This window comes from Falco biarmicus, chromosome 11 (genome assembly GCF_023638135.1).
Source record: "Falco biarmicus isolate bFalBia1 chromosome 11, bFalBia1.pri, whole genome shotgun sequence".
Taxonomy (NCBI): Eukaryota; Metazoa; Chordata; class Aves; order Falconiformes; family Falconidae; genus Falco; species Falco biarmicus.
In genome coordinates, this window is record NC_079298.1 from 8,491,291 (window position 1) to 8,514,234 (window position 22,944).

Sequence of the window (22,944 nt, forward strand, 5' to 3'; positions counted from 1 at the left end):
AACACACTTAAAATGATAATTTAATTGAAGAGACCGGGGATTTTAGTCATACAAAGATACCAAGGGAACCTTAGCCTTCCAAACCAGATTTGCAGATGATGTTTTCCTAAGCCTACACAGATTGTTGGATGATGTTTTCTCACACCTATAATAATTAAAATTGAAAAACGTCAGCATTTAAAATATCTGTCTCCCCTTCCCTCATCCCCTTCTGATTCCTGTATTTTCTACGCTGAGCATTGCTGTATGCACTGCAACACAGGCAATTTCATCATAATCTAAACGGTTATTCACTCCTCTTTTTGTTTTAAAGCAGTTTCACACCTCAATTGAGCTCACCTACTCCCTTCTTTCTGCCTAGGGCCTTACACGGAAAACATCATAAACGCTTTTAATAGGTCTTCATAAAACCAATTTCAAAACAGTATTTACACTGAAGGTATAAATCTTCCCTTATGAATAAATGATGCTGTTATCCAACAAGTCCTGCACTTGATCACACTCAAATCAAGAATAATTACTTAGCTCCTTCAGAGAGGTTAAAATAACCTGTCTTAGGGCACGGGAAACTTCTTTTCCATGCATAATTTCAGTCAGCAGACAAATAGGTAAATAAAAGCAGATAACATCAACTGGGATGTAAGAAGGAAAAGAGCTAGTGGGCAGACTAGGCACAAGCACAACAAATATAATTTGGCCATGAATAAATTTAGGCTGGGAATGAGGAGACCATTTCCAAATATCAGAGCTGTGAAGTTTCAGACTAGTCTTCAATAAAAGCAGTGGGACAAAAAAAAAAAAAAAAGGACAGGGTTCAAAACAAAGCCTCTGAAGTTGTCTGAAGGAGACTCTAATCCAGGGATTCTCAAATTACGGCCCACGGGCCAGATACGGCCCCCCAGGGTCCTCAATCCGGCCCCTGGTATTTACAGACCCCCCCTGGCCCCCTCCACGCCAGGGGTTTGGGGGGGGAAACCAAGCAGCCGCAGATGACTGCCTGCCACTTCATCTGCACGCCGGCCCCCTGGTTAAAAAGTTTGAGGACCCCTGCTCTAATCTATGGCTGCCTGCCACAGCTGAACTCTGAACCTTGATGCAGCAACCCCTCCCAGCCTGCTGCTCCCAAGTATCTCCTGTGGCAGCTAAAGGAAAAGGTTGTTACATTATCTGCTATTAGTTTGAATTAATTAACCACATTTGATTTTAAATAGGAATATAGAGTTATAAGAAATATTTTAGTGGAATTTGTGTTTGTATAGCAACCGACAGCTACTATGAAAACCTCTGTACAGCCCCGTACCAAGGCCGAAGGGACTGGTCAGAATCACCTAGTAGGAATGTTTAGAACTTAGATAACAGTTTCATGGTTGGATGCAGTGTTTATGTGTAGCCTAGGAGAATGTATTGAGATGTCAGAATGTAGAATTAATGGGAACTGGGGAGAGTGGAATGAAGCAACTTGTAGTTACCCGCCAAGAAACAGCGAATGCAGGTAAAAGGTAACTCCGGCAGGGGGCAACGCGACCACAGACTCATGTACCACCTACCCGAATAATACCCCAGACCCATTTCCAGACCTTTCTAACCTTTACTGCGCAGAATCGGATATGGGAGGAGAGTATGTTAACGATTTTCGGGAGATACTATGTTTATGCATGAATAGTTAATGAATATGTATGAGTAAGTCCTAGATAAGGTGTACGATTTTGAAACTTGGTGTGCGTTGATCGTGAGAGCACTCACTCGCGCACCCGGCCATTAATAAAGAAGTGTCTGCTTATCTGCATCACATTGATGTTGATAAGTTCTTTATTCCCAGATTTCGGTAACACTTTCTGGCAACCCAGATGGGACTTCGTTGAGAGAGACCGGAGGAGTCGGGGACCTGATCGGTTCCAGCCGGCACTGAGGATTTCTCAGGGATACCCATCAATCCCCGATCTGTAAGGCTCTTTGCGACGTTCCCTGGATTTTGGTATGACACTTCTTGTGTGTAATTGTAGTAAGTGGGTTAGAGTCCCACTGTATATGTCTGCCTATCAGACGTGGCGAAAGCTGCGCAGGGTTGGACAATAGTGGATTGCGGAGACAAGAGAAGCTATATGCTATAGTGTTCTCAAAGGTAGCACCTCTAACAAGAAGTTAGAACTTTTTCATGTGTTATTTTGTGGAATTTTTTTAATTTTCTTTGATTGTATACCGAGTAAGAATTAAGGAGTGTGTAATATTGTGTTATATACCTTTATTTAAGGTAACAATTGTGGAAAAGTGTGAGTGTGGTGAGACGTGCAATTGAGCACAAAGCGAGTGTGGAGTTCGGATCCGCGGATCGAAGTGACAGATTTGAGTGATTGTATATTGTATTGTAAAGTGATTATATTATACCATGGCATCTATGTTAACTCATTTGTTTAAAAGTAAAAGTATGGGTAATCTGGCTGCAAATGACAAAATCCCAAAAAATTCTCCATTAGGATGTTTATTGGCACATTGGGGAGATTTACACGATGATCTGCGAAAGAGATGATTGAGTATTGTAATAATTGGTGGCCTCTGTATACACTGGATGATCAGGAAAAGTGGCCCATGAATGGGACACTGAATTATAACACTACTCTGCAGTTAATGCTGTTCTGTAGAAGACAGGGGAAATGGAGTGAAATGCCATATGTAGATTTGTTCTTTTACTTAAGACAGAGAAGGGATTGGCAGAATGAATGCAAGCTAACTAGTGGAGATAATTTGATAATGGCTATAACTTCTGATAATAAGAAAGTGAAAAAATGTTGTTCAACTTGTGAGATTGGAAAGGATTGTTTGAAGAAGAGAATTGTCTCTGAAACTGATGAAGGACCAGAATTAGATACATTCCCTCCTAGGAGAGAAAGGAATCTGGGTCGAGAATATAGGGAACAGGAACAGGTGGAGGAACCAGAAAGTAGTGGAATAGAGGATGTGGAGGAGGGACTGTCCGAGATTGCAATTCGGGACCCTGTTTCCCGAAGAACTCGACAACAGGCACAAACAATAGCTCCCCTGCGACAGAGAGTTGGTAATAATGGGCCAGTGTATGTGAAAGTGCCTTTTTCAGTTATGGACTTGATGGCTTGGAAACAGGCAGCAGGAATTTATAGAGAAGATCCTGAAAGAGTGGGCAGAGTGGTAGATACTATAATCAGAACGCAGAACCGGGACTGGAATGATTTACAGGTGATCCTGAATAATTTGTTGGATGATACAGAAAAGCAGATGGTATTAAAGACTGGCAAAGCACAGGCAGAAGTGGCTGTGTTGAGTGGAACAACAGGTGGAACATTAGAGCAGAATTTCCCATCTGGGGATCCGCAGTGGGATCCAAATAATGTGGGGCACAGAGAAAGACTGAGTCGGTATCAGAAATGGATTTTATATGGAGTTAAACATGCCATGCCTAAATCTTTGAATTGGTCTAAATTATATGAAGTGAGACAAGATAAGAATGAATCTCCCTCAACATTCCTGGAGAGACTGAAGGAAGCTGCCAGAAAATATACTGATTTGAGAGTGGAGACAGAGGCAGCTCAGATACAATTTGCTTTGATTTTTATGAGCCAATCAGCACCAGATATAAGAAAGGAACTCCAGAAACTTGAGGGAGAAGATTCAAGAAGTTTGAATAAAATGCTGGAGGCAGCATGGAAAGTATATTACAACAGAGAAAAAAAAGAAAGAAAAATCAGGAAAAGTAGATTACTGGCCATAATGACAGAGATGACAGGCAGAGGAAGAGGCAGAGGAAAAGGACAAGGGCTCAATGGAAGGGGAGGATTTACGAACTGTGGTAATCGGAATTTTAATACCCCCTTAGGAATAAATCAGTGTGCCTTGTGTAGGGAGGAAGGACACTGGAAAAGGGATTGTCCTAAAAATAGAAATGTTCAGCAGGAGATAGCCAAAGTAATGGTTTTAGATGATTGAAGGGGACCGGAGGGGAACCCAGCTGAGCCTCTGGTTATAATTAAGCTGGGAGAAAAAGAAGTTAAATTTTTAGTGGATACAGGAGCGACATTTTCGGTATTAAATACCTGTAAAGGAAAAATTGGAGCAAAAACAGCCAATATAATAGGAGCAACAGGGAAAGAAGAAAACAGGCCATTCCTGCACCCCCTGGATTTGAAATTTGGAAATAAGATAATTACACATGAATTCTTGTATGTACCAGAATGTCCGGTACCCTTGTTAGGAAGGGATTTGTTATCCAAATTAAATGCACAAATTGTTTTTGAGGAAGGAGAATTTTTCTTGAAAATACCTGAGTCAAAAACGGGAGAAATCTTGATGATACAAGAAAAGGTAAAGGAGCAGGAAATTCCACCAGAGGTGGATTCTGCAGTGATCCTACAGTATGGGAAACAGATATTCCTGGTAAATCAAAACTAGCAGAGCCTGTCAAAATGAACTTAAAGGAAGGAGCAGGGACAGTAAAAATTAAGCAATATCCAATCAAACCAGAAGTTGGACAGGAACTAAAGAAATTGATTGATAAATTTCTGGAGTACAAAATTTTGGAAGAATGTGAATCTGAGTATAATACTCCTATTTTACCAGTCAGAAAACCCTCGGGTGAATATAGGTTAGTGCAAGACCTGAGAGCAGTAAATCGAATAGTTAAGGACATTTATCCTGTAGTAGCAAATCCTTATACGTTGTTAACAGCATCAAAGGACACTTATCAGTGGTTTACAGTGCTTGATTTGAAAGATGCTTTCTTTTGTATACCTTTGGAAAAGGGAAGCAGAAAACTGTTTGCTTTTGAATGGGAAAATCCACAAACTGGGCGAAAGATGCAGTTAACATGGACAAGATTACCCCAAGGATTTAAAACAGTCCAACAATTTTTGGAAACCAGCTGGCAAAGGAGCTTGAAATCTGGAAACAGGACAAATCAAGGCCCAGACATTTACTTTTACAATATGTGGATGACATACTGATTGCTACAGAAGAAAGGTTTACTTGTATACAGGTGACTATTGACCTCTTGAATTTTCTTGGACTAAATGGGTACAAGGTATCCAGGAAGAAAGCCCAAATAGCCCACCAGACTGTGATATATCTGGGCTTCGAGATTTCAAAAGGGCAGCGACAATTAGGAAAATATCACAAAGAAACCATTTGCAGTATACCTGAGCTGAGAAATACTCATGAACTCAGAGCGTTTTTGGGAATGACAGGGTGGTGTCGCCTTTGGATTACAAACTATGGGCTAATAGCTAAACTGTTGTATAAGGCCCAAAAGAATTCTCCCTTTGTATGGGGCCCACAACAGCAAAGGGCTTTTGTAGAGTTAAAACGTGCCTTAATGTCTGCATCTGCTTTGGGACTTCTGGATTTAACCAAAGATTTTCAGTTGTTTGTTCATGAAAGACAATGCCTTGCACTGGGTGTGTTAACTCAGAAGTCAGGAAACTGGAAATGACCAGTCGGATACTTCTCCAAACAACTGGACACAGTGAGTAGAGGGTGGCCAAACTGCCTTCGAGCAGTGGCGGCAACAGTAATGCTCATACAAGAAGCTCGGAAATTGACCTTGCAAAGAACAATAACAGTCTATGTCCCACACATGGTGATAACTGTTTTAGAACAAAAGGGGGGACATTGGCTGTCTCCGAGCCGAATGATGAAGTACCAGATGGTACTGACTGAACAGGATGATGTGATTCTAAAGACAACTAACCTGATAAATCCTGCAGTGTTTTTAAGCTCCATACAGGAAGAAGGACAACTGGAACATGACTGCTTGGCTACTATCGAGTATGTTTATTCCAGTCATGAAGATCTGAAGGATTTACCATTGGAGCAACCAGACTGGGAATTATATACAGATGGAAGCAGCTTTATGGAGCAAGGAGTCCAATACGCTGGATATGCGGTAACAACGGATACCACTGTTATAGAAACAAGAGCACTGGTGCGTACCACCTCAGCCCAGAAAGCAGAACTTACTGCTTTGATTCAAGCCTTAGAATTAAGTAGAGGAAAGAAAGTAAATATCTGGACAGACTCAAAATATGCCTTTGGGGTAGTGCATGTTCTCTGGGCTTTGTGGAAAGCAAGAGGGCTATTGTCCTCTCAAGGATCAAACATTAAGCATCAAAAGGAAATTTTAAAATTATTACAAGCACTTCAGAAACCAGATCAAGTAGCAATCATGCACTGTAAGGCACATCCAATCGGGAACACAAAAGAAATTGCTGGAAATAATTTGGCCGATAAAACGGCAAGAAAGGTAGCAAAGAAACAAACGTTACAGATGGCAGTAATTCCTTCTAAAACAGTAACCCTTCCCAGGGACAAGCCAAGATATTAAGAAGATGACAAATTAGGTCAGTTATTAAATGCTAAGAAAAACCTAGCTGGATGGTGGGTAACTCCTAATGGACAAGTAATAATTCCACCTCTTTTGATGAGACAAGTAATCCAAACAAGACAACAGGAATGTCACCGGGGAGCAGAAGCCTTAGTAACTTCTTTACAGAAACAAGTAGTATCAGTTAAAATGTTAGGATTAGCTAAAATGATAACTTCAAAATGTGAAGTATGTTTGAAAAATAATCCAGTGATTAAGAAAAGAGTCTAAATGGGTAGGTTAAAATCTGGTACAGAACCTGGAGATTATTGGCAAGTAGATTTCTCAGAGTTACCTAGACAAAATGGGTACCAGTACATCCTGGTGGGGGTTGATACTTTTACAGGATGGCCAGAAGCCCTTCCCTGTCACACCACACAACAAAAGAAGTAGTGAAGTGGTTACTACAAGAAGTAATTCCAAGAATTGGAGTTCCTATTGGAATTTCTTCTGACAGGTCCACACTTTGTTGCCAAAATAGTCCAAAGTATTAGCACAGTATTGGGTATTGCTTGGGATTTACATGCGTCCTGGAGGCCACAATCTAGTGGGAAGGTAGAAAGGATGAATCAGACTTTAAAAGGACAAATAAGTAAAATTTGTCAAGAAACTAATCTAAAATGGCCTCAAGCACTTCCATTGACATTACTACAAATTAGAGTACAGCCAAAGAGTGGAACCTCAGTCAGTCCTTATGAATTATTATATGGAAAACCATATAAGTCTCCAGAACCAAATACAAACATACATGTAAAAGGAAAACGAGATGTGTATAACTATTTGCTTTCTCTAGGGAAAACTTTGGCTGCAATTCAGAGTGCAGTAATTTGGAATAAACCTTTATCCCTGGAAAACTCAGTGCATGACTTTCAACCAGGAGACTATGTTTATTTGAAAACGTGGACCTCCGAACCTTTGCAGGAGCGCTGGAGAGGACCTTTCCAGATACTGTTAACCACCTTTACAGCTATCAAGATTGCAGAATCAGATGCTTGGATAATTATACTCAGGTGAAGAAAGCACCTACTCCATGGAAGATTGTTAACCATGACCCAAAGACTTTAAAACTGACTCTGAAACATGTCTAATTTATCATATCAGCTTCTGATTGTTCTTTGGATTTTATGCTGGAAAGTAGTGCTGGTAGGATCATGGGCTGACTTGGTGGATAGAAACAAAAGACAACTAGAAACAGAACAAGTGATTAACATTCCCAAACAAACATTTGAGAAATACTTGATGTTAGGATTGATTAAAGGATTTGCCAATTTGCAGAATGTTACGCAGATTACTGCTTGTTTACCAATACCAAGGACAGTAGGTGAATCTATTCCACAGGGAATTTTAACTATGAATCTGACCAATCTGGAACATAAAAATGAGACCACTTATTGTGAACAAAGGCCAGTAACTCAATGGTATGAACAAGTAAAGGTTATCAAAAAACAGTGGAAGTCGCCAGGTAAAGAAACAGATTGTAAAAAACCTACTGAATTATGATTTTATAACAGGATCCTGACCTAGTGCCATAGCTCAAGTTCTTCTTCCTGGGGGTCCAAATCCCCAGTAGGATGGTGTTCATATGACAAACAACTTAAAACCAATGTGAGCAAAAGTATCATGGAATGGAAGTGTAACAAAAATGGCCAAGGTACGTAATTAGTAGAACAATGGGGCTCTATATGGTCCATGTCCATATTTTCTCAATTTCAGTACATGGCCAGAACTCCTTGGTGTTTTACCTGTGATGGAAAAGATTTTGCAGTTTTACTCTCACTCAATGATAAAGCAACTTCATTTAGAGAGAAGGAGAATAAAATAGTGCCATGGTGGAAATGTGAAAGGGTGTACGATTGCAGCAATGCAGACTTAATAATTCAAAGAATTCCTCCTTTGGCAGCTGCTTTAAAATATGGTTGTTTTTGCCGAGGTCTTAAGAATACTCTCAATTTATCCAGCACATTTACACCCAGGAAAGGAACTCTGTTTAGTTGCAGAAAATCTACCATTCAAAGTCCAGGACATTTAGTTTGGGCATTAAGTGATGGAACCTGGACAACTCATTTACCATTAGATGGTAAGGTAAAACAAATTACTTTAGGCATGCCAACATTGTGCCCGATTTGGAAGAAATCACCATTTAAAGGATCCTTGGAAAGTTTAAAATTAAAACGAACCAAGAGGTCTGATACAAATGATAATACTTGGAACGAACCATCAACAGGAGTAAAAATTGGCTGGGCTCTTGAATCACTTTTGAATCTTACAGCCTCGTATAGAAACAGAGAATGGCTTTATCAGTTAACAGGTCAGGTAGAAAAGTTAATAAACATCACCAAGAAAGGGTTTAAGGAATTGAATATACAGTTACAGGCGACTTCCAAGATGACTTTACAAAATAGAATGGCATTAGATATGCTCCTACTTAAAGAGCACGGGGTATGTGGATATCTCAAGGATAAATTGGACTACTGCTGTATTCATATTCCAAATGTCACTCAAGATGTGGAGCATGATCTGGAGTTACTAGGAAAAACTGAAAAGGAAACAGAATCAATTTGAGAAAATATGTCAGGAGATTGGCTGAGAAAAATTTTTAGCAAATTAGGATGGAATGTAAGCTCTTGGATAATCAAAACTCTGTTTCTGTTACTAATTGTCTTTCTGATGATCATGCTGCTATATGCCTGTCTGAAGAAACAACTTACCAACAGAATTGCAGTTCATCGCATGATCATGAGAGAAGTACCAATTATTCCATGAGGATACAGTCCACCACCAAAATATGCTGAAACAAATGCTATGTAAATAATGTGAAAGTATTGAAATAATTTTCAACACTTTCAAAGGGGGGAAATGTTACATATCTGCTATTAGTTTGAATTAATTAACCATATTTGATTTTAAATAGGAATATAGAGTTATAAGAAATATTTTAGTGGAATTTGTGTTTGTATAGCAACCGACAGCTACTATGAAAACCTCTGTACAGCCCCGTACCAAGGCCGAAGGGATTGGTCAGAATCACCTAGTAGGAATGTTTAGAACTTAGATAACAGTTTCATGGTTGGATGCAGTGTTTATGTGTAGCCTAGGAGAATGTATTGAGATGTCAGAATGTAGAATTAATGGGAACCGGGGAGAGTGGAATGAAGCAACTTGTAGTTACCCGCCAAGAAACAGCGAATGCAGGTAAAAGGTAACTCCGGCAGGGGGCAACGCGACCACAGACTCATGTACCACCTACCCGAATAATACCCCAGACCCATTTCCAGACCTTTCTAACCTTTACTGCGCAGAATCGGATATGGGAGGAGAGTATGTTAACGATTTTCGGGAGATACTATGTTTATGCATGATAGTTAATGAATATGTATGAGTAAGTCCTAGATAAGGTGTACGATTTTGAAACTTGGTGTGCGTTGATCGTGAGAGCACTCACTCGCGCACCCGGCTGTTAATAAAGAAGTGTCTGCTTATCTGCATCACATTGATGTTGGTAAGTTCTTTATTCCCAGATTTCGGTAACAAGGTATTTGTCCTGCTGACAAAGAGGAAGAGGCACTATGTGACACATCAGTGTGCTACCTCACTGTGGCAGGGTCCTCACGAAACACCGACACCACGTTCCTCTCTTAAACCCAGCAGTGCTGCTGCAAGGTCCCTCTGCCACTGCAGGGTCCCTGACAGCACCAGGGACCCTGCTCTGCGCTGCGCCAGCATCTCCTGGGGTGGTCACTGCCTGCAAGGCACCTCGGCCACTGTCCTCTCAAACAGCACACCTCTTCAGGGACATCATGGATTTTACCTAAAAAAAAAAAAAAAAAAAAAAGCTTTATCTTCCTCACAGACTTTATAATCTTCCCTCATGCGCTTCCGTTGTGGAGAGGAACTTTCTGCCAGGTTTTGGAGAGCAAGCTGTGTTTTGGAGGGGGGTATCCTCCCTCCTCCCAGGAAGCAGGCTGCACGGCACTTTCCGCAGGGGCACCCGCGCTGCCAGGTCCCCTGGCACCTCAGCCACCACCACCGGGGCGCACAAGAGGGGCACGCGGAGCTGTTCTGCTCCTGCCCCCCAACGCGAAGGCACCCGGTGCAAGCCCCTTGGTCGAGGGACACCGGCCACCACGGCACCCCCACCACACAACTGCCAAGGGCCTGCCCCCCCCGGCATAACCCCTCAGCCCTGACTGGGGGATGCCCGCTCCTTCAGGCCCTGTGTTCCCTGCCCTACACCCCCCCTCAAGCCCTGCCTCGGGCCCTGTCCCCTGCCTCATGACCCGTACCCAGCCCCGGCGGGGGGCCCGGCCCTGACCGGGGACCTGACCCTGCCGCACGCCACCTCCCGGCCGGGGTCCCCCCGCCGCCCGACGGGCACACCTCACCGCTCACGGCGGGGGCGGCGGGCCGGGGGGGCCAGCGGCCGCGGCGATGAGGGGAGCGCGGGGCCCGCTGCGCGCAGCCAATCGGCGCCCTCAGCGCCTGGTCCGATCTCCCCGGAGCTCTCTTATTGGCCGCTCCCCGCCCGTCGCCTCACGGCGGCGGCCGGCCGCGGCCAATGGGGGGCGGGCGCGCGGGGGGCGGGGCGGGGCCGGGCGGCGAGGGCGCGAGCGGCGGGCGCGGCATGGCGGGGTCCCGGCGGCCGTGAGGGAGCGCGTGCGGGCGGCAGGCGCCATGTCGCCGGTGTGGTCGCTGGGCGCGGGGCTGCTGCTGCTGCTGCTGTGGGTGAGGCACCGGGGGCTGGAGGCCGTGCTGGTGCACCACCGCTGGGTCTTCGTCTGCCTCTTCCTCCTGCCGCTCTCCATCCTCTTCGACGTCTACTACCAGCTGCGCGCTTGGGCCGTCTGGCGCCTGCACAGCGCCCCGCGGCAGCACGCCCAGCGCGTCCGCCACATCCAGGCGCAGGTGAGGCCCGGCCGGAGCCCCGCACCCCCACCGCCGGGCCGGGGGGCGGCTCCGCGGGAGCCTGGCCCTCGCCCCCCCCCCCCCCCCCCCCCCCCGCCGTGCCCGCCCGGGGCCTGGCGGCGCGGCCCTGAGCCCGGGGCGGCAGCCGGAGCCGGGGGTGGGGGGTGGTGTTTGCCAGCCGGCGGGGGTCTCGGCCCTTCAGGGGTTTGTTTGGTTGTTTCCCGTTGAAACTCTGCTCCAAGTTGCGGCGCCAACCGCTGGCAGGTCCCCGCAGCGGCTGTGGGGCCGCTGGGCTGCAGGCTGCTCCGTGGCGAGCGCTGTGCATGGCCGGGGCGCCCGTCTGTACCGTGAAAATGTTGGTCTGCTAACGGTGGGCTCGGTACCGCCCTTTAATACCCCTTACATCCCGCTTCTCAGCCTTGTTAGTTCCGAGAGATGATCGAAGGGGAGCCAAAACTTTTCCTCCTCCACCCAGAAACGCAGGTGGCTTTCGTGTTGCTGCACTCTCTGGTATTTGTGGCAGTTCTGTCACGTCTTCTTCTGTTTTCTTCTGTGACTCTCGTGTCCGTTGCAGATACGGGTGGATATTAATGTGCACGGAGTTATTCTTTGAGGATTCGAGGTTGGGGGTTTTATCACCAGCTGTAGTAGCGGTTGAGCTTTGAAGAAAATGCTATATAATTGAGGTTTGTTCTCCAGATGTTAACCATTGCGGCTTTGCAAAATTAGGGGATCATGTGTTTGGCTTACACGTTCTCAGTCTCAACTTTTCTCTCTTAGCCTGTTCATTTGCAGGCTCAGACTGTTTTTTGTGTGTTTCAGAGGAGGCATTGCTTATTAACCTTCACAGAACTAAGATTATTTATGATGGTGATAATACCTCCCTTAGCACATAGCTTTTCCTGTGGATTTTTAAAACTCCTTGTTAGTTTCTTGCTAGTTTTCTGAATCCTGTCTCCAAAAAAACCCCAAAAGCCTCAAGGTATTAGAAATGCTTCCGTTATATAACTAGACTCCTCTGGTGGTATTTTACTTAGAAGTTCAGAGGTCTGCAGAGAGACTTCCAAAGTGTCGCTGCTCAACTTAGAGACATCCAGGCATTGTTACTTGCAGGTAACGTGCATGTAGAGGAGTAACAGTATTTCTGAATGTTTTTTCACAGTGAAGGAAGAGTGTTTCTGATACATATTACTGACAACATGTGCACCTGACAGTGTCAGTTCACTTGTTACCTCTTGCAGGTTCGGGAATGGAAAAACGAAGGCAGCAAAAGATACATGTGCACTGGCCGGCCTGGCTGGTTGACTGTATCACTTCGTGTTGGGAAGTATAAGAAGATTCATAAGAACATCATGATCAACTTAATGGATGTTCTGGAAGTGGACACTGAAAGACAGGTAACAAAGTCATCACAAAGCTTTTATAATAATGAAGTTTACAGCTTTTTCTACTGTATCTGTAGCTGAAGAGGCAATTAGATTCCATAAAGAACAAAGGATTTTTGTAGCAAGTAGACCTGTCAAATTTCAGGTTTTACAATGTGTGCTTGGATCATTCCATCAAAAAAACCCAGCATATGGAATTGCTTAGCTTTTATGTGCTGAAGTCTAAAAGACCAGATTGATTTATGGTTCTGGGGACTGAGCAACAAGATGTTGAGGCAGAGGAGGAATCACTAAATAGTTTCAACTATTTTTAGTAGCGCTCTTAGGAAAGTAAGTCTCTGAATTCTGATAACAGATGGAAGTACAATCCAGTTAGCCGTATGTTGTCATTGTTAATGGTGAACACTTAATTTATGGTTGGGGGTGGTGGTGGTGGGGGTTTTTTGTTTTTGTTTTTCAGGTTGTTTGTGTAGAACCTTTGGTGACCATGGGCCAGTTGACTGCACACCTGAATCCCATGGGCTGGACTATTCCAGTGGTACCAGAGCTTGATGATCTTACAGTAGGTAAGGGTCATTGTGATGATGAGAGACTCACTGATTTTGCTGCATTTTCATTAGCTTTTTATGCAGTAACATTGCATTATTTTGAAGGCTTTAGAAATATTCTGTTGAACCTTATGTTCTGTTGTGGTATTTATAGGCACTTAACCCTTTTTTTTTTTTTTTTCTTTTTTTAAAATAGTCTTGAAAGTCTTGCCCAGAGCTTAAAAGTGGGGTTTTGTTCTCATAAAACCACCTGCATTTTGGAGTGTGTTTCATTAGATTTGTTATGTGCTCTCTTGGCAAGGTGGCCTGATCATGGGAACTGGCATTGAGTCTTCGTCTCATATCTATGGACTTTTTCAACACACCTGTGTGGCCTATGAACTTGTTCTTGCTGATGGAAGCCTTGTGAGATGTTCACCAGTAAGACAAAATGTTATTTTGCTATCATTTACAATGTCGTTGACAGTTGTCAGTATGGATATATGATTTGGTATGACATACTTTTTGCAGACTGAAAATTCAGACCTATTTTATGCAGTGCCTTGGTCTTGTGGTACTCTGGGTTTCCTGGTTGCAGCAGAAATACAAATGATTCCTGCCAAGAAATATGTCAAAATACATTATAAGCCTGTGAGAGGACTGCAGAAGATTTGTGAAAAGTTTACTGAAGAATCTAAGAAAAAGGAGAACAGTTTTGTGGAAGGACTTCTGTATTCTTTGGAAGAAGCAGTCATCATGACAGGAGTCTTGACTGATGAAGCTGAGCAAAGCAAGGTAACTAAAGTGAAGTTACTCACAAAGTAAAAAAAAAATGCCCCCAAAGTTTAACTGAAGCTATACTGTATGCCAATATAAAACCAGAATCATTATAAGATTGGAACAGCCTCTTAATGTGGGACTAAAAGTTAGATCTGTCCATCAGAATACTTTAGACTGCAGCTCTTTGCTACTATCATGCAGTCTGTAGTCTAAATCTCTTCAATCGATAAGAAATGACCCACTGATTTCATTATTCTAGCAAATAATTTAGTCTACAGCCTTTTCATTCCAGCACCTAAGGAGGAAGAGAATTATCTTTTCTCATGTACAGAACAGTGCTGTTTTAAATCGCAGTTAATTCAGAGTAACTCTTTCCCAGCAAGCTTTTAATACAGTTAATATTAGTATAACACATGAGGGACATTTACAGGAGAGACGTACTAACTGTTCACTGCAACCCTCAACCTGGATGTTTCTCCTCTGTCATAATGTGACTTTGGAGTAATGATGGTTTGAGAGATCAGTATTTTAGGAATCCAGTTCTGTCACATTCATGGGCTCTTGGCTGGCTTGTAACAAGCAAGCCTTAGCAAGCCTTCTTTAATTTAAACCTTAATGACAAGAAAGGTAAGAAGATGACATGCATGTGGAGAAATGAAGGCTCCCTTGATCTCTTGTGACAATCTTACTCAGACTGTCACATTGATTCTTCACAGTAAAGGAATTTGGGGACATACTTAATGTTGTCTAGTAAGGTGTAACTGTTATCTGTGTTGGTGTTTACTAGTGAATGCACGTTTTCTTGTAGATAAACAGAATTGGCAACTACTACAAGCCGTGGTTCTTTAAGCATGTGGAGAAGTATTTGAAAGCTGACACAACCGGAGTAGAATACATCCCGGCTAGACATTATTACCATAGACATACACGCAGTATCTTCTGGGAGCTCCAGGTAAGACCAGTTCCAAAATTAAAATAAAATCTGCAGGAAGGTACTCTGCTTTTTCGCACTGTAGGTACAATGTACCTGCCTCCCCTTAGCAACACTTCTTTCATGGCGGAAAAAACCAGTGAAGTTCATGGCAAATTTGTAAGCCCTGCATTTGGGCAAGACAAATCCAAAGGCACTTGTTTATATATAAGGCATTGTATCATAACCTCCTAAATTCTTAGTGCTTTTCTGAATTTAGACCGTAAGTACATATTTCAGCATTAAGCTTTTAGACCTACTAAGTGAATTTCAAAGGCAGGTGATGGAAAAAACGTGAATGTGAAATTACAGCTGAAAATTTACCCTGCCTAAACACAGAATAGTAATTATGCAGTAAGGTCATTTGAATTTCATAAAAGTATTTGTGACGTGCATTTACGCAAGACTTCATTTGGCATTCTAAAAGATACCCATTGCTGCATTTTGAATGTCTGGAGTGAGATACTGGATCCTTTCAGTTCCCAGAGAAGTTAAACAGGAGTTGGCTGTGCAGGAAGTACTTTAAATTTTACAGCTTTAAAATTCCTGGAAGAACTGATCTTGTATGCGTTTCTTCTTGCAAGAGTTCTGTAAGTTTAGCTTCTTATGCACTCCTTCCTTAGCTGTTTTAAGATAATAGCCTGTTGTTCTCTGAACTTCATTCTCTAAAAGTGTTTGGGGCTGTGTGTTGTGATTCATATGACTGAAAATCAGTCGTCGTAACTAAGGGAGGTTTAGGCAGGGCTGTGTACCTAAGTTCAGTCCAGGCCTCTCCTGTTTGTTCATATTTGTATTACAGTAGTTTAGCAAAAGTATCAGCAGTTAGATGTATTGAAAATCTGGCTTAATATTGCTCTGACAATTCTGAAGTATTGTCTTTTGGTTCACTTGCACAATCTTAAGTCAAACTTCTTCTTTCCTTTTTAAAGGATATCATTCCTTTTGGCAATAACCCCATTTTCCGTTACCTGTTTGGCTGGATGGTTCCTCCAAAAATCTCTTTGTTGAAACTCACCCAAGGAGAAGCTATTCGAAAGCTGTATGAGCAACACCATGTTGTACAGGACATGTTGGTGCCAATGAAGAGCCTTGAAAAATCTATCCAAACCTTCCACGCTGACCTTAACGTAAGAACACAGGTTTTTAAAATGCAGCGAATCTTGGACTGTGTATAATAATAACTGACTGTTGATCATAAGGCATAATAATCTGCTTCTGTAAAAGGTCGTTGTATCCTGGGGAGTACTGTGCTTTGCGAGTTTATGATGCAAGGCTGTAGAAGAAGTGAGCACAGCTTTCTAGGAAAAAAAAAGATTTAAAAAAATTAGATTCAAACTTCAGTAGAAGGCCAACACTTCTAGAAGATTTTTATCACTTGGTAAAACTTAAAACTGATTTTTCTTTCACCTGAAATGACTAGTGGTCTCACTAAACCACAACTGTAGGACTTAATTTCCCTTTCTTGCTTTTCTGATTTTATTTTAGCTAGTATAAGAAGTACAAACTTGGCAATTTCCATTTTGGACTGGCCTGGAAAAGAAAACTCTTTTTACTCAGATTATATGTTCAGTTGCTTAGGGATCAGGGATGGGTTTGGTTTGTTGGTTTTTTTCATTTCAGGTATTTAAGCAGGAGGAGGTGTAATTCTAGCAGGACACAGTGCATTTTCTGAGCCTTTCAATCTATTTGTTTTAGGGTCATTAGAAAGTGCAGATAAGAACCACAACAAGACAGCTGGAAAGGAAGAGCTGTGTAGGTTTCAGTTGCAAATGGGGAAGAAGTCCCCTTAACTCTTCATTGTGTTACCTTTTATTAAGAGAAATCTTAAAGGATTGTTTTGTTAAAAGTAAGTGATAAAGCACTTTCTTACTTCTGCAGGTGTACCCTCTTTGGTTATGTCCTTTCATGTTGCCCAATAATCCTGGCATGGTCCACCCGAAAGGGGATGAAACAGAACTCTACGTGGATATAGGAGCTTATGGAGAGCCCAAAAGGAAACAATTTGAAGCCAGGGCTTCAATGAGGCAAATGGAGAAGTTTGTAAGAAGTGTGCATGGGTAAGGGTCCCACTCCTTAGAACAGTAATAATGCCATGTAATTTACACTCGTGTGGTTTAATCCCAGTTACTTAATCCCACGGCACTTCAATGTTACAATAATTTAACAACCGCAATCATTGAAAAGTAGTTTTAATTACTAATTTTGATGTTACAATTTTTAGTTATGATTTCGCTTTTATTATTTGATTGCAAAACCAACCAAATGAACGAGTGCAGTGGTGAAGTTCTTGCAATGTGTTTGGGAGCTTCAGGTCACCTAGGCATCCTTTCAGCTCCAGGCTGCTCTGGGAGTCGAGCCTCTGCTGCAACAAAATACATCCATGCACCCAGGTGCGGAAAGACCTCAGCAGGTCTGTGCATAACCCAGTTGCGGTGCAGAGGTGGTGGCAGCGTGGGTTGGCGGCCACTCTCAGCCAGGCTGGCTAGCCCAGCCCTCGGGAAGGCAGCCGCTGAGCTCGCATACTGACTTGTTTCAGGCCGGTTCAGAGCAAGTGCTGTTTTGGCCACAGTCCTTTCGGGAATCCCACAGGCTGTTAAAGTTTGGACAGCTTCCCTGCCTGCCTGCCCTTGGGACTGCTGTGGTGCCTGCAGTCCTTGCAGCATCGTGCTGCAGCTCTGCCTCGTCCTTGTGCCGGTGTGTCCTTGCACAGCCAGGCCAGCCTTGACTCTCCCCCGCAGTCCCTGTGCGGTGGTGGGAGTCTTTCCTCCCTCACAACTTGTGCTTCCATAGCTTCCTTTTCCCTGCCCCAATTCTTCTTACATAGGACCACAGTAGGCGTGAGATATGTACCCACCATCTGCCACAGGCTCCTGCCAGCCTTGTTTGCTGTAGTAGTGTCGGCGGAGAAGCAGTTACAGGCTTGTTTCTCAGGAACAAAAACCAACTACAAGGTATTTTTACACCATCAGTGTAGTTTATCCACATTTCTGTTTTGACCTGCTTCTCAGTCTAACACTGATTACACCCCATGTGGCTGAGTAACAGCAGTGAATCTGCTTCAAGATGACTTGGAGAGTGTAAATGACTTTTAGCTGCAATAAGGATCTGCCAGAGAACAAAGCAACCAAAAGTGAACTTTAAGCTTTTTTTAATTAACTTGAAATTAAGCTTATAATTTAAACCTTTTTACTAGCAAAGTTTTGTCTCTTCTCTGCCTGTCACAAAGAAATGAACAATGGATAAATGCTTAATCTTACACTTCCGTAATCACACACAACAATAGAGCTTTTATGTAACAGTTTGTTTTACTGCTGTAGTGTCATGCAGCTGCATTTTAGGAGAGCACAGTATGGATGTAAGGGAGAGTCAACAGCTAAGTAGGGATTTCATTTATTTTTGTAAACGGACCTTTGTTACACTTTGCTTCATTTGCACTACAAATTTATCTTCTTGGCCTGGTCTGATCTGGCAGACTTTTGCCTTCCTGGTTATATTGTAATGTACAGTTCAAAGGAACTGTTAAAAAGTCAAAGAACATATTGCTACATGTGCCGTGAATGCATGTTGTAACACAGGCTACTGTGACACGCCGTGACTGCACCTCCATGGATCATGAGAAAGCGTGCAGGAAAAATACTTCTCACTTTTGGAAGCTGGAATGAAAAGGTTTTTAATGGGAGAAAAAGGAAAGCAGGCTTTCAAAAGCAGTTAGAAAAGTATTTGTCAGGGAGGATTTAGGTTATATGTGGGTTCTGGTGTAAGGGGTGGGACTCTTGGTTTGGGGGAACTTTTGAAGTTCTCTCTAGACTTGTGTTTCTGTGAACGCAAGTTGTTGGAATACAAGTTGTCAGAAGATTTGGCTGCCCATGGTTCGGATGTCCAAACAGGAACCACTGCTTTATACACATTTTTTAGTCCTTCTTTTCTCTTTGTAGTAGCAAAACTAATGAAAGTATCAATACACTGGTGGCTAAAGAAGTGTTCTGAACCATATGTTAAAAGCAACAGTTATTTTAATTGATTTCTTTCCCCATCTTCCCCTTCACCAAAATGACTGTAGCAGCATTCTGCTGTTTTCACCGGTACATGTTACTTCCTCTTGGAAAAGAGATCACAGTAAAGTTAAATCCACAAAATAATTGGCTGAGTGTCCCAGCGTAACCCACATGAGCAATTATGTTTGCTTGGTTTTATAAAGCATTTTTCGTGGGGGTTTTTGGTGAATATTTGCTATTCATACCTTGCCCTGTTTTGTTTGTTTGGTTTTTTTTAAATATTTTGTTTCAAGTCTTGTGGTGCAATTAGTATTGAATCTCTGTCTCTATTGATTTTTTTTTTTTTTTTTTTTCCCTCCTCTTCAGTTTCCAGATGCTGTATGCAGATTGCTATATGACCCGTGAGGAGTTCTGGGATATGTTTGATGGTTCGTTATACCACAAGCTGAGGGAGCAAATGAATTGCAAGGATGCCTTTCCAGAAGTGTATGACAAAATCTGCAAAGCTGCGAGGCACTGAGCCTGGATGATCTAATCAAGCAATCAGGGAAAGATTAATTTACCTATAGCTAGTCAGTATATCCTTTTAAAAAAAAAAAGCTTTATTGCTCTCCAAATAAGCTTATTCTTGTTGATGTTTAAAGGTATGAATTCCTGCTTTATAAATTTATGTTTAGTATTTCTTCGTATGCTTTAAAACCAATTTTCCAAACTCAAAGTGATTGTTTTTAAGAACTCTTTAAGTGCTAGCCTTTGTATCTAATGTAGTGACATAGATGAATTCATCTATTTCCAAGCAGAAGCAAAATAACTGGAAAGGATGAAGATACCGGAGTTACACCAGCTGTGTACTATAGATATTTAACATTACTTTTGGAAATGATAGGGAGGACTCAGAAATAGGTGCCAAAGCTGAACGCATTGTCAAATGAATCACGATGTTAAAAACATTTGCCTCCGGTCAGTAAGCAGTAGAACAGATTAGCCATGGTACTGTCATCTTTGGCTGTTGTGTGGAACCAGGCTGCTTGGTTTACACGGTCCTGCAACCGCAGCAGAGCAGTTAAAACTCCCTAACAGCGGCTTCAGTTTCAAAACGAAGCATGGAGGTGTGAGGAAAATGCTTTTTACTTGTGCCTATCAGATTTGTAATGATTTTGATTATAAAGGGTAAGTGGATGTAGGTTTTAGGTCCTTTGTCATTGGCTAACAGTGCATTGGGCTTTTGCCCCAAAATGTCAACGTTCTGGCTTTGTAGACTACTGAAAAGAATGCTGCTATTTCATATAGCCAAGCTTTAATTTCAGTTTTTACTCGTTGTGGGTCAGTTTATGTGGATTTTTTTGGGTTTTGGGGGTTTGGGGGCGTTTTGCTTGTGGCTTGATTTTAGTGCCTTATAAATACTGAGTTGGAGGAAGACGTGGGTTGTTTCACACCCTTCTGTCCTGGCCAGTAGGAGAAGGAAGTCAAGGCTTTGTTTATACGATATTTTTTAAAGCAAGTGGCCATGGATAAGAAGAACTCTTGTGAATCCTGATACGCACAGGCTTTGGTTCTGACTCAAGTGACATTTTTGCTTTTCGTTTTTAGCTGGATTAGATTGATAGGCTTTGTAAAAGGACTGTTTCAGTCACCTGGAGAGGAAATCAACAGCAAGTACTGTTCACTTCCCCCTCCTGCTGCTTGCTGGTGAAAATGGCACAGTCGTGGACTTCATGCAGTCAAGTGTTGAAGTGTGGAAATGTTTTGAACCGAAGCCCATGTCTTGTCCAAGCAGTACTTAAAACTGTTAACTTGAAACTTTACTGAGCTTGAGGGAAAAGAAAGTCTTTTTATTGAGGCTTGTGTAGGGGGTAACATGAAGAACTTTTTAAACAGTTACCAGTGGGAGGCGGTGTGGTTTTTATATGCGTGCTAAACCAATGATTTTATTTATTGATAGATGGATGTTTATGGTCCAGATGAAACCAATGATAAAGCAGTAACAAGAATAAGCTTGGCCTGTTTACTCAGTGATGCATGCTGGGCAAATCGTGTGCAAATAAGGTACCCCTGAAAATGCCACGCAGGGGACTGGTAGCAGGGGCAGCCCGCCAAGGGGAGACGCAGCTGGTGCAGAGCACCTGCAGTGCTGCCCAAGCCGCGGAGCCAGGTGGGAGGTGGAGGTGCGTCAGTGATCCAGGAGTGTCTGCTACGCTGTTCCAGGCTTCGGGGTACACAGGGAGGCAAACGCTGATGCTCAGGGTGTAACCAGCCTTCCTGCCCCTGTGAGGGAGGTGACACAAGAGCTGTGTCCTTGTCCCTGGGGCTAGGCGATGATTCAGCCCAGGGCTTGTACGATAATCTGCACAGAGCAAGAATGGGTCTGGTTAGCTTTTAAAGGGTGATGTTAAACAGCTAGAGGATATGCAAATACTTTTACTTAGGCTGTGTTTCTCTCACTTATGTACTGATGATCTTTAGGTATGCACTGTATTTGTTTTTTCACTTTTTAATTTATTGGCAAAGTTTGTATGACGTGATTGGGTACTGTAACTGTATCAGTCATGCACATGCATAATTGCTGTTGCTCTTGATTTTCAGTTGTACGGGCTGTTTAAAATAAAGATCTAGCCAGCGTCGAAGTGGTGTCCTTGGCTGGTGATTACCTACTTTTCAGCAGCTGTGTTTACCCTTTCTGGTGCTTACTGTGTTGTTACAAATGGTCGGCAATTACTGGGAAGTGCTGCTGCCTGGGTGAGAGACTAGAGGCATGGTGAGGTGGCTGGGAGATGAGGGCCCTGCCCTGGCACCTCAGACAGCTTTGAAGGAATCTCTTTGAAGTTTGTGAGACTACACTTACCTCTGCCCAGAGACACACCTGTACAAAACAAACACTCTAGCAGAGCCTTAACCCTTCAGTTATGCCCCACTAACTCCACATGGCCTCATGATGCCAATTATCCTGGTGGGTTGGGGGTTTTTTTCACCTCTCACCTCATTCTTTCCCTGTGGTATTTTGTCCAAGAAAGACAAACCGCATTTTGGATTTGGGTGCTGTAGCCATTGACGCAGAGAGCTACTTCATTCTTCTCACCTTCCCCCTTTGAACGAGCAGCCACAGAAGCGAGGGTGAAGATTCTGTGCTCTTCAGCTCAGGGAGTCCTACATCTGTTTCCTTGGAAAATGCCTTCACAGCAGCTCCGTAGGCTTAGTCAGAGGCAAGCCTGCCCCTCCCTTGGCCACAGCTGGTGCATCCTCTCCCAGTGCTCTCTTCCCAGGGAGAAGTCCCAGGCTTTCTCCTGAAATCTGGGCTGCCAAATGCCTCAGCCCCACTGAAACTGCAGCTCAGGTGCCAAAGCCCTGCAGCCCTTTAATCACGTTTGGTGTTGGCCCTGGCTTACCACAGCCCTCGCCTGTCACCCCAGCGGTGTTCCTGCTGCCTGCCCTCGCCCCCGTCACTGCTCTGGCTTTTCCCTTCAGAGACTTAACCTCCTCCCTTGCTTGCCTTTCTAGAACAATAATCAGGATTTCCTTAAATCAGTGCAATTTTACCTGTGTTCAATTATCTTCCCCACCAAAGGATAACTGTAGATTAATTAGCATACTTAATCAACCACAACTAACATGTAATTACACCTAGATTTAATTATTCCAGTCTGGTCTAAACACTAGAATGAGACTTCATAAAGCTTAATTCTTAAGTGAACCAGTGTACTCCCAGTACATTTTTATGGCCATTCCTTGTTACCACTGACACAGCTCTGTTAATTTCAGTTTCTCCATCGCCTCTATGTTTTAATATCCTACAAAATTTGGAAAGATGACACTAAATTCCCCGTTTCTCTCCAGCTGCTTATAAACATTCACACTGCTAATTCAAGTGAAGCTGTATGTTCTTGTCAGTGGCTTGTCAGCCACCGTTGCATGAGCTGAGGGCTCCTGGTGGGTCTCTCTGCTCCCCTGAGGTTCCCCCAGTTTGGGAAACCCCCGGTGCGCTGCGCTGGAGCACTCCACCGCC

At 43.1% G+C, this 22,944-nt stretch overlaps 1 protein-coding gene and 1 long non-coding RNA gene across 2 annotated transcripts; one reads left to right on the top strand and one right to left on the bottom strand.

Moving 5' to 3' along the window:
- Positions 1 to 9,875: 9,875 nt before the first annotated feature.
- Positions 9,876 to 10,822, bottom strand: LOC130157108 (uncharacterized). Its single transcript, XR_008824699.1, has 2 exons — positions 10,669 to 10,822; positions 9,876 to 10,193 (listed from the first exon to the last, which is right to left on the bottom strand). It is a non-coding gene; the product is annotated as an uncharacterized LOC130157108 (long non-coding RNA).
- Positions 10,823 to 10,966: 144 nt separating this feature from the next.
- Positions 10,967 to 21,568, top strand: DHCR24 (24-dehydrocholesterol reductase). The gene is made up of 9 exons (XM_056356255.1): positions 10,967 to 11,287; positions 12,529 to 12,684; positions 13,133 to 13,238; positions 13,522 to 13,640; positions 13,731 to 13,994; positions 14,788 to 14,931; positions 15,879 to 16,076; positions 16,828 to 17,006; positions 19,311 to 21,568. The coding sequence occupies exons 1-9, from the start codon at positions 11,057 to 11,059 to the stop codon at positions 19,462 to 19,464; spliced, it is 1,551 nt and encodes a 516-aa protein (XP_056212230.1). The 5' UTR covers positions 10,967 to 11,056; the 3' UTR covers positions 19,465 to 21,568.
- Positions 21,569 to 22,944: the final 1,376 nt, after the last annotated feature.